General features: G+C 34.9%; 1 protein-coding gene across 1 annotated transcript; it reads right to left on the bottom strand.

Annotated features, from left to right (window-relative positions):
• Nucleotides 1-9,908: 9,908 nt before the first annotated feature.
• LOC137619868 (uncharacterized) lies at nt 9,909-10,887 on the bottom strand. Its single transcript, XM_068350158.1, has 2 exons — nt 10,639-10,887; nt 9,909-10,475 (listed from the first exon to the last, which is right to left on the bottom strand). Exons 1-2 carry the CDS (start codon nt 10,885-10,887, stop codon nt 9,909-9,911), a joined length of 816 nt encoding a protein of 271 aa, XP_068206259.1.
• Nucleotides 10,888-12,818: the final 1,931 nt, after the last annotated feature.

Raw genomic sequence — 12,818 nt, 5'->3', positions numbered from 1 at the left:
TAGATCCGGGTTTACTTTTTTCAAAATTTTAAAGATAACGTCAAAATAAATTGACCGTCTTTGACGACATTTCAACCACAGATAGATCTTAGACTATGGAAGTTTCCTTTAATCTTTAGCGGAGATCAGAAATCTCTGATTGTTCTTCCTTGTGTGTGTGTGTGTCTGTCTATCTATATATGGACAGGATTTAAGAGGACTTGCAAAAATTTATTGAGGATTTAACTAGGGAAGCAAAATGTAGGATTGAAAATGACTATGAGTATATCTATGATAATCTCCAATGAAAATCCTCAGATAAAACAAGCAAGGTTAATGGACGTTCCTCGAGAGATTGTTAATAGATGTACATACTTACTGTACATAACATATGTTTCCCAAGGACGAGATCGACATTAAAAGAAAGATAACCATAGGATGTAGAGCTCTTGGTAAACAAAGTGAGATTGTGGAAAGAAAAATTTTACTTTCTCTGAAAAAAAAAGAAAATAATCAGATGGTCCTAGCGGTAGTAGCTTGTATATCAGGAAATTCGATTCTTACTAAAGTCTTAGAACAAAGGCTAGGTAAAACTGAAAGAGCTGTGCAAAGAATAATGATGAGAATAACACTACGAGACAGCAAAATAGGAACATGGATACAAGAGCAAACTAAAGTAGAGGATATTCTAACATGTACATAGGTTGGACATATGATAAGAATAACAGATTATAAATGGATATTGGTAATAACAGAATGGGTTCCAAGAGATTATAAATGAAACAGGGGAAGGAAAAGAAGACGATTGATTGGTCAGCTATGGGAATTTGCGTGCATAGACTGGCATAGAAAACCCATGAACAGACGGTAGTCGCAGGACAAGGTCTGAGGCCATTGTTCTTCATTGGACTAGCAATGGCTGATGATATACAGCATATATAAATATGTACAGTACACTCACACACATACATATGTATATATATATATATCTATATATATATACATATATATATATAAACGTATATATGTACATATATATATATATATATATATATATATATATATATATATAGATAGATAGATAGATAGATAGATAGATAGATATATTATTATACGATTATGGCTTCGGGGTCTGGGCCCCAAATATATATTATACTATAGCTCGTGACTGGGAACCAAACATATGATACGATATATATATCACGACTCGCAAGTTACTCAACCTCTCGAATTCCAATCTCCCTTGTATGCTTTTAGATTAAAATTGGTACATTTTAAAACATTAATACACCAATTCTGAGACAGTTAAACAACTCCCAGACAGCAATATATAAAGCACTGAATATTCAAAGGTCTCTTGAGTATACTCAAAACTAAACTAGGTAATTACGCTTAAGTATTATTTATTACTTACTACGACTCTTAACAGGATACAAGCGGAATTTGGTTTGAAACAATAGAGATTGGAATAATACACTCCTTACATAAATAAATATATTCTATAGAAATCATGATTATTCGAAATGAATGTACATATTAACAAAATAAGTCACTGGAAAAAATTAAGTCTGAACAACACTTAGATTGAGACAAAAATGTTACGATCTGAAAATTATATATTGTTTACTTGAACTATTATATCTGAAAAAACTTTAGACTAAGAAAAGATATAATGTAATGTAAATTATACAAAAGCTTGAAATTAAATCTGAACAATACAATATTCAAGTTTGACAATTAATGAAAAATAGAAAACCAGATCACAATACAAATCTATAATCTTCCTTAAGTGCCATTTACAAAAACTCTTAGAGAATTTTTATAAGTACTCACTATGATTACAAATATTCTTCCTGTCAAAACTTTGATTTTTTCACTGTACAGTACTAAAACAATACACTGAGCAGCATGTGCGAGAGGGAGAGGGGAAGAGGGCTGTCTTCAGGCTGCAATTCTCTATCTCTATCTGTCTCTCTATTCCTGGTGGTCTCCTTGTAAAGAGATTCAGATATTTCCAGAAACTTCCAGGACTTAGGTCTGGAAGCATGGGGCCCAAACAAGGCATCAAAGTTGCCAAGTATTGCTCTCACAAACGCTACTCACGCCATGCCAGACGGATGTCTCAGTCAGCTAGCTCCGCCCACCCCTTTATCCCCGAAATAAAATCATGTGTACAGAATTTTGCAAAGCACATGTTACAGATCATTCTCTCTCAAACATGACGCAATACCTCATAAAATATAAAAGAACATTACCTACGCCCTTGTTCATATCTCTCATTAATCCCACAACACTCATATAGTTACGTAAGACTTCATAACAAACATATGTGAAATAAAAATTTAATTCTTAGAAATAATGTAAGTTTACATATACTAACTTGAATAAAGAATACAATGAAATTTACTACGAAAGTCTTACGTTATTTACACAAAATACTTACATCTACATGAGAGGAGCTCATTTTATGGGCTTCTATCATCTCTTCAATGAGCAAATGAAATATAAAAAAAATCATCAATAAACTACTGTATTTACTATACACTAAACCAGCTTCGTAATAATATATATATATATATATATATATATATATATATATATATATATATATATATATATATATATATATATATATATATATATACATACATATATATATATATATATATATATATATATATATATATATATATATATATATATATATATATATATATATATATATAGATAGTTCTATCTTTTGGCAATTTCTGATATATAAATTCATATCTCAGTTAATTTGTTTTTCACGGCTTCAATATTATTCAAAATAAGCAGCTTTACCCATTAACTTTTTAATGGCGAGTTGAATAAGAAGCAGATGAATGGACACTAAAGTTGAGTACAGTGAGTGGCTGGAAACGTTGATAATGGTCATAAATGGCAGTCAAATGGCTGTTTCCAAGCATATGATAACTAATTCCGGGAAATGAAATGGCTCTCTGATGCAAATAGGGAACGTACCTCCAAGGAATCCTACGCAATGGCGGACTAACTCCAGAATTTCTCTCCTTATATTTCCGTTACAATGATAAAGAGACTGATTGATTTTGTAGATAAAATATCTTTTTTTGTAAAGAGTTTAAATTGAAAAATATTTAAAAGAAATCTAACAGACGGATTTAAGCTTCTATACTCACCAGATGATTTGACCACAAAAAAAAGAAAGAAATAAAAATAAGATATGATCAATACAGGAGACAATAATATTCTGGAAAAATACAGCATTGAAATTATTTGTTTTTCCGAGAATCAAATAATCATCCAACAATTAAATTCGAAATTTTAGAGTATTATAAATTCATATTATGAATTTACAACAGCTTTCTGAGAAAGGAAGAATGCACAATACAGAGTGGAATGTGTGATCAAAGTATATAAGAACGCTTGACCCAGAAAGGAATTCTTCAGTGACACCATCCATGCAAAAGGAATGTCTTTGTTGCAAATAAACGGTTCACATGAGATAGAAAAAATGTGTGCGTAAGTATGTCTGGGAACTCATCACTAATCGGTCATATTATTACTAAAATAATATTTAATGGGAATCACTCTTCCTGTGTATGCACAGCGTGTATAATACTATTCCATTGTTAACAATTGTTAGGAATAAGCTGATTAACTAAAAGTTTTCAAATATAATATATAGACAGTTCTGCAACAATTCCATTTGAACATTTTTTTCAATGCTACTCTTATAAGAATTGGTATCATTTGATAATTTGATATTGATTTTTGGACTATACTATGTCATTACAATTATAGTTATATGGAAAACCAAATACTAAAACCCCAACGGTAATATCAAAACAGTAACGAATAAAATACAAAATATGAGTAAATGTATTAATATATTATGATTGGTGACAATGATCAAAAGTTTGATGACTTATTGATTATTAAACAAACTTTTTTTCATGAAATTCCAAAGTTCCGTTGATGTAAATATTTGTTTGTGGGAGATTATCCCACATTGGGTCACAGCTGGAATGGAATTTTTCTAGATTATAGCGTAGAATTGAGCTTCAAAAAGGGAAAGCAACACTTAAAACTATGCCATAGGGAAGACTAAACAGTAAATTTATTTCCCTTTATACACAGTGTCTATCTCATCATCACATACTCCATTTGAGGGAACAAAATATTGCGTTCAGCATACCTATCTAGTCCATTTGCCAAAAGGCGTTCAAAAACTTTAGATAATATGGGAGATATGGAAATTGGAAGTAATTATCACCTAATGGATTAACGTTACCAGATATACAGTGGTGGAGAGTCAGAATATATATATATATATATATATATATATATATATATATATATATATATATATATATATATATATATATATATATATATATATATATATATATATATATATATATATATGTATATGTGTGTGTTATGACAAATAATCAATAGAATTTATTTACATTATTTTCATAAATGTACATACATACATACATATGCGTAGACACACGCATATATATATATATATATATATATATATATATATATATATATATATATTTATATTGGGGATTCACATACAAACATATTTGATATATAAATATATATATATATATATATATATATATATATATATATATATATATATATATATATATATATATATATATATATATATATATATATACTGTATATATCAAATATGTTTGTATGTGAATTCCCAATATAAATCTAAAAATACCCCTGGATATCGAATTGACTTTGCTTCAGAATACTATTCACTCCTATTACCATGATTCGAACGGACAGTTGGAATATGGCTGAAAAAATAAGTGATTTATCAATTTGAATATATGATAGTATAGGTCATGGAATACTATGTGAAAGGCAATGTATAGTTTTGATAAACGAAGTGATTAGAAACCTGGCCAGGTCATTAACATGTAATCAAAGGACCCATTCTAAACTATGTAGGATGATTTTCAATAAACAAAAACAGTATTTCCCTCCTGTGATTTTCCTCGGAAACGTGAAAAGGCCCGACTGATTTGAAGCTGGTGTATTCTGGATAGAATCCTGTAATACATTATCCTGACATCATTTGAACACAAACGGAACCACTTTTCTGAATATCTCTGATAGATTAATTTTCAGGTAAATCCTGTCAGAGTTCATGAAAAATCCTCTGTAATATAATCCAATTATAATCTCTAATCCTTGACTGATATTTTCCACCTTCCTGCATGTTCAGTGATGTTGGACTGAAGACTTACCGGAAGAATGGAAAACTGGGCATTTGCATTAATTAAAGTAGAATCCAAATCCTTTGTAGCTATAATGTATAATGATACTAATCAAATACCAGTTATAGAATCAGCACCGACAAGATAAGGGCGGTATCGCCAATTCCCTCCTTGAAAATAACATAGCAAATATCTGAATAACGGGTGCTAATTCCTTCAGTGTTTTTTTCAATCATGCGTTGATGTTTCCGCCATTTCAGGTGGATGTGTATGCTGGAGAGAGAGAGAGAGAGAGAGAGAGAGAGAGAGAGAGAGAGAGAGAGAGAGAGAGAGAGAGAGAGAAGGGTTTTACAGATTTTAGAATTAATGGCCCTAGGGGGAATTAGCTAAGAAGGATATTCAGCATCTTGGGCGACGAGTGAAAATCCACATCAATCGTAGTCCTCGATTTAGTCGAAGAAATACAGTAATTTTCAATTAGGGAAACTGCACAGACCCGTGAATTCCCCAACATCAAATGCCCCCCCCACCCCCCCCCCCACCCCACCCACCCACCCACCCTTCCCCTTTAACTGCTTTTGCTACATACATGACTCGTAAAGTTCCAAGCAAAACCATTCTGGGAAGTCTCGCAGGTCAATTACAACGTTTTCAAAGGAGTCCCTACATGGCACAAATCCCCCCCCCCCCCCCCCGCCAACCCATGCAGCAGAGGGAGTCCAATCTCTATGAAATCCTTATCACTGATTTCCAGTCATGCACAGGAAAATTGCTGTTGGGTTATCTAAAATTACCTGACAATGCAAATTAAACTGCATGCACTAATGAGAATAAAATCCAATTTTCCTATTGTTTCCTCTCGATTATTTCCACGAGAGAGAGAGAGAGAGAGAGAGAGAGAGAGGAGAGAGAGAGAGAGAGAGAGAGAGAGAGAGAGAGAGAGAGAGAGAGAGAGAGAGAGTATTTAACTGAACGTTAGAAGATTTGATCTGATTGGATACACTGATTTGTTGAATTCAGGTCTCATGTACAAAAAAATTCTCAATTATCAATTACTCAAACAAACAAACACACACACACGCACACACACACACACACACACACACACACACACACACACACACACACACATATATATATATATATATATATATATATATATATATATATATATATATATGTGTGTGTGTGTGTGTGTGTGTGTGTGTGTTTATAGCGACTTTCCCATATGTCGATTCATAATTCAGAATTCCATTGGTTACCTAAACAGAAAATTTCCTACTTAAGATCCTAAAGTTCGATCTCTCTCTCTCTCTCTCCCTCTCTCTCTCTCTCTCTCTCTCTCTCTCTCTCTCTCTCTCTCTCTCTCTCTCTCTCTAATTGAGTGGTTAGTGACAAGATATCTTTCTTGAACTTCCTTTTTTCAGCGTAGAAATCGAAAGAAAAGAGTTCGACTGATTATTTGAATCGGTGTGGGCACACACAGGAAAATCTTCCTGATACTTTTTCCTAAAAGGACTTGTTCACCAATCGCTAATACCTGGGTCTACTTTTTCACCTACTGGATCCATTCAGCTTTTCACCCATAATAAGAGCATCAATCTAATTTCACATTGCATTCTTTTTCATAAACGAAACATTTCTCATTAATTCTATTCAGCTTTCTGCATAAAGAATGATAGATCTTAGAAAAGGAAAATAATGTTAACAATGATAGTAATTACGATGATAATAATAATAATAATAATAATAATAATAATAATAATAATAATAATAATAATCGTAATGAAAGTAATACTTGGTGATAATTTCCAAGCTTTAGTCAACACATTAGCAAACTACCATATCTGTAACAGAAAGAAAAACAACAATGAATAACAACATAAATGCACATGTTAACACAAGCACATAACTTATAATAATCATGCTATAAAACATTAACATAGGAAGAACAAAACAATAAACAAAACAATATAAATACTCAAACATTGGCAGTAAGAAAAAGCTAGGACCAACTGATATTATCACATTCTCCACTCCTAGAAAATTCAACTTTAATCAAAACAAATGTATTGGTTTAATCCCATCCGTAGCGATCAGGAGGCCTTGACACACGAGTGGACCTTCTTATCTCAATGGGCTCACTGGATTCATGACAATCACGGTTATCATAAACTTGTGAACTATCATGAGTTTGTGTATCCTGCACTTCAGTTGTATCTGGGGACTCCGTCTCTCCTGATGGTTCAACATGGTGTACAAGAGACGTTGCACCTTCAGGATTTGGGGCTAAATCACAGGTAGACACAGTTGATTCTCTACTGTTTGGATATTTGACATTTGTATACATTGAGTTTGCATCCATGAGTTGAACCTCTTCAGTTAACGGTTCATGTTTGCTAGAACTAACATGCCGTCGCAATAGTACGAGTCCAGGAGTCAAAAGCCATGACGGTAATGTACTTCCAAGATTAGAGCGTCGCTGAAACCTGAAAAAACGTTCATGAGGTGTCTCGTTGGTTGCTGTACATAAGAGCGACCTAACTGAGTGCAAAACCTCAGGAAGTACTATCTCCCAGTGTTGAGTCTTCAAGCCACGACTTTCGAGTACTAAACAAATAGATTTCCAAATAATACCATTGTATCTCTCAACTTGGCCGTTGCCCATTGGATGATAAGGTGTCGTTCTGCTGGTTGCAACCCCCTTCTGAGAAAGGTATAGTTTCAGTTCTTGAGACATGAAAGAAGCACCTTTATCTGAATGAATGAAACTAGGCATTCCACAAAGGATAAAGATAGATTCATGACATTTGATCACTGTTTTCGAATGCATGTTTGGACAAGGAAACACAAAGGGGAAACGTGAATACTCATCAACAACCCGTAAGCATGTACTTATTGCTCGTGGTAGAGGGCAGAGGCCCCTTGAAATCAATGCTAAGACTGGGTGGGTGGGTGGCCTTTATGAGGACTCCTTTTCCTGGACGATGGAATTTTGGTTTTTGTTGTGCACAAATTCTACAAGAAGCACACACTCTTTTCACGTCATCTGTTGAAAATGGGAGGTTTTTGGATCGCACAAAGTGCAAAAGGCGAGTGATGCCAGGATGGCAGAGGTTCTCATGCATGTCAGTGAGACTTGACATTGAGGAAATAGAACAACAATAGGCACGAGTCAGTGTGTCCGGTGCAATATTCTGTTTTCCCAGACGATAATGTATAGTATAGCTGTAGGATGCCAGCTCCAACCTCCACTCTTGCATCTTGTTGTTCTTTACTTTAGTTCGCTTCCTGCTGTCTAACATGAACATCCCTGATCTTTGATCAGTAATCAGAGTAAAATGTTGTCTCGCAAAGAAATGGCTCCACTTGTGAACCGCTTCAATAATGGCTGTGGCTTCTTTTTCCACTGCTGGATAATGCAACTCGCTACCCTGGAGCGTTCTCGACATAAAAGCTACCGGGCGGCCACCCTGGTTCAAGACTGCTGCGGAGACAGCAACTTCCGAAGCATCACACTCTACAACAAAAGGAAGACTCTCATCCACAGCCCACAGTGAAACATCCATAAGTTGTTTTTTAAAGAACTGAAAGCAGCTAGTGCTGACTCGCTCAGTGGAAAAGTTTTTGTGTTCACTAAGGGATGTATCGTGTCAGAAAAACCAGGGATCCATTTGGCATAATAGAGAGCCCATATTTGTTGGAGGCGGTAATTCTTGAAGGGGACGTACTCTGTCTGAGTCAGGCTTTATAACATTATTCCCGACACAGTACCCTAGAACATTGATTGTAGGAACAGAAATAACTGATTTCACTTCATTGAGGGTAAGGTTCCATTTCCGAACCACCTCCAAGAACTTTTGAACGTTTTCATCGTGTTCACCCTGAGATGCTCCACCTACAGTGATATTGTTTAGGTATGGAAAAGTATCTTTGAACTTCTCATCCTCAACGAGTTTGTCCATAGCTTTTTAGAATGCAGCTACACCATTCGTCACACCAAATGGAATCCTACAAAATTGAAACAATTTCCCTGCACCTTCAAAAGCAGTGTACTTCCTCTCACTCTCTCTAATGCTGATTTGGTGATATGCACTCTTCAAGTCAAATGTGGAAAACACCATATATTTTTTAAGGTCATGTACGATTGTCCTCTATCCTTGGGATGGGGTAAGCATCTAGTTCTGTGTATTGGTTAATGGTCTGGGAATAATCAATGCAAAGTCTCTTTTTGTGCCTGTCAAGTGGATCTTTGACTGTTACAACCTGTGCCCTCCAAGGGGATATACTTGGTTCAGTGACACCTTCAGATAGTAAATGTGAAATTTGGTCTTTTACAAACAGCTGGTCATCTTGACTATAGCATCTGGAGTTTACTGCAATGGGTTTACACTGTTGAGGTAAATTCAGAAACAATGACGGTTCATCGATGTCAGCTGTCGCTAGTACATAGACAGGTTTGGCGCCAGTTATCTTCAAACTTGGTCTTTTCCCTTCATATTGAAAAGTTACGCTCTGGTGTTGCTTTTGGAAATAATAACCCAAAATGACATCACAACACAAATCCTTCAGTACCCCTAGCTGTATACAGGGATATCTCTGATCAAGGTGAACCAGGTCTGCTATGACAAATCCAGGGGAACTAGCATTGAACGATTTTGATGCCATTGAGACTGCTTAGCTTGCAGGGACTACTGTCAGTTTTAGTCTCTGCGCTACTTCCTCACGTATAAAACTATCTGAGCTACAAGAATCAACTAGTGCCTTATATGAGTGGCCATTTACAGTGATGTTTGTAGCTGCATGTGAAAGATTATTTGGATAAGTGGCAGTTATTGTAAGCAAAGTGGGATTATACAATGTAGCAGCGGTACTACCTGAAACTTTCGATTTACAGACTTTTGCAAAATGGCCTGTTTTACTGCATTTGTTGCATGTGGCAGTACGTACGGGACAACTCACTCTACTTGTACTGTGAAGTGCATTACCACAAAAATAACATTTTCTCTTTGATAAGTAGGCTGCTGCAACAGCTGAACCTCCTGGTGAACTTCCTTTTGCTCCCTCTTGCGTTGGATGTTGCTGCTGGTCACCGCTGGGCTGCGCCTGCCGCTCGGGAACTAAAGCAGCAGTATGAGGAACAGGTGGCGATGCATATGCGTAGGCACTGCGCTGGGCAAGATCCACTGTACGAGCTTGACTGTGTGCAGTCTCCAGATTCAGTGACTTATTCTCTAGTAGCTGCTGACGAATAAATACTGAGGCAATACCATTTATAAATGCATCATGCACTAGCTCTTGCCAATATTGTTCTGCTGTGAGTTAGTTTATGTAACTCATGCAGAAATTCGTCAATGGATTATCCTGACTGCTGTCGTCGCGTCGCTAAAACATGTCTAGCAAAAACCTCATTCGGCAACTTGAGATAAACACTTTCCAGTTTGGCGATTGCACTCTCAAAAGTATTACAGTCTTCGATCAGTTCATAAACACTCGAGGACACACAATTCACTAATGCCCTCAACTTGTCTGGTGCAGCATCTCCACTTTCTTCTATGAAATTAGTGAATGTTCTATGCGAGTGCTTCCACTCTTTGGCTGCATTGGACGAGCTGGGATCTGTGTCCAGTCTGTACGGCTTCAGTAACTTAACCATGATGAGTATGTGTTGAATAAATTGTAATGAAAGTAATACTTGGTGATAATTTCCAAGCTTTATTCAACATATTAGCAAACTATCATATCTGTAACAGAAAGAAAGACAATAATGAATAACAACATAAATGCACAGGTTAACATTAGTACATAACTTATGATAATCATGCTATAAAACATTAACATAGGAAGAACAAAACAATAAACAAAACAATATAAATACTCAAACATTGGCAGTAAGAAACAGCTAGGACCAACTGATGTTATCACGATGATGATAATAATAATAATAATAATAATAATAATAATAATAATAATAATAATAATAATAATAATAATAATAATGTACCTCATCAATGAAATGATATTGATGACAAGAATATATTTGCATATATTTTCCGGTTTTAAACTTTAGAAAACTCGAAAGGGTTATATTATAAATAAAGAACAATCTATCTCATATATCCATAACTTTTAACATGCATGTTTGTTCCTCGTGTCAAAAATTAGTGGAGGAAGCATATATAAAGGCGTTACAGATGCAGCATTTAAAAACTTTTGTTAATATGCCAAGGAAAATGTTGCTAAGCTCTTCGCCATCTTAGGGTTTTACAATAAGGATTGAACAATTTAGTCTCTCCACCCACCGCAATCTAACATGTTTTTGTTTGTATGTGAGTGTTTTTTTTTTTTTTTTTTTTTTTTTTTTTTTTCAATTAAGAGTAACACGCCTTTATCCTTTCTTGTGTTTACATTTAATGAGACGGATGGACGACCAATGTATAATTGTAAATGTGCCTTCCTGTTTTCTACATATCATTGCATTTTTATACCTTTTCATGTGGATAGATTTGATCACATAAAATGACGGTAGTACATTTATAAATAATAAAGCATTTACATCTATTGTGCTGGAAAGTAGGATAAGTTAAGTTCTTGAATTCAAAAGTGTGATGTAGTTGATGTCTGTCAAGTTGTGGGGTTACTGAAATAGTTTCAAGGCTAAATTTTAATTATAGTCAAACAGATTCCCATTCAATTTCCATTATTTTCTTAATAAACAATTTAAATCCTTTGCTGATGAGTTTGAAGTATTCGATCAGCATTGGGGGTTAGAATCATGTGAATATCATAATCCACGAATCGATAACTAATGATAAAACAGTATCTCATGAATCTAGTTTACCTGACGTATCAATAAGTGATGGGAATGAGGACGTGATTTTTAGGAAAGAATGGTACATAGAGAGAGAGAGAGAGAGAGAGAGAGAGAGAGAGAGAGAGAGAGAGAGAGAGAGAGAGAGAGAGACAATCGTATGTACTTATTATTCTATGGATCTACTTTATATTAACTATTTGATCGCATTAACATTTCGTAATCAGACCGTCAGGTGTTAAGATTAGCACTGTTCCTTGAAACTATATAGATATAAGGCAAACATTAATCCGGGATTAAATGGAATGAATGAAGGATTTAATATTACTTAGGTCTGACAGAAGTGTGGGAACTGATCTTTGCGGATGATTTAGTCACTATGACAAACACAGAAGAAGAACTTCAAGAAAGGAGAGGATTAAAGGTGACCCTTAGAAAGACAGAGTAATATAGATGGACATGCAGATGTAAACATTGAAGTGGAAGATGGAACAGTGCTAAAACAGATCAACAAGTTTAACTATTTGGTTCAGTAATGACAGAGGAAGGAGGTACTGAGAATGCAGCGAGGCAGAGTGAAAGAAGCATAGCATAAAAAATGGAGAGTGGTAACTGCAGTTGTTTTAAATAAGAAAATGCTGTTAAAGATAAAAATGAAGACTTAAAAGGCAATTATCAGGCCCGTACTATCGTATGGGGTAAATACTTTGGTACTTGAGAAGACAGAGGAGGGACTTTTAGATGAACCGAGATGAGGATGGTGAGTTGGATTGCTG

The sequence above is a fragment of the Palaemon carinicauda genome, chromosome 26 (assembly GCF_036898095.1).
Source record: "Palaemon carinicauda isolate YSFRI2023 chromosome 26, ASM3689809v2, whole genome shotgun sequence".
In the NCBI taxonomy this organism is placed as follows: domain Eukaryota; kingdom Metazoa; phylum Arthropoda; class Malacostraca; order Decapoda; family Palaemonidae; genus Palaemon; species Palaemon carinicauda.
This window is presented reverse-complemented; position numbering and strand designations above follow the sequence as displayed.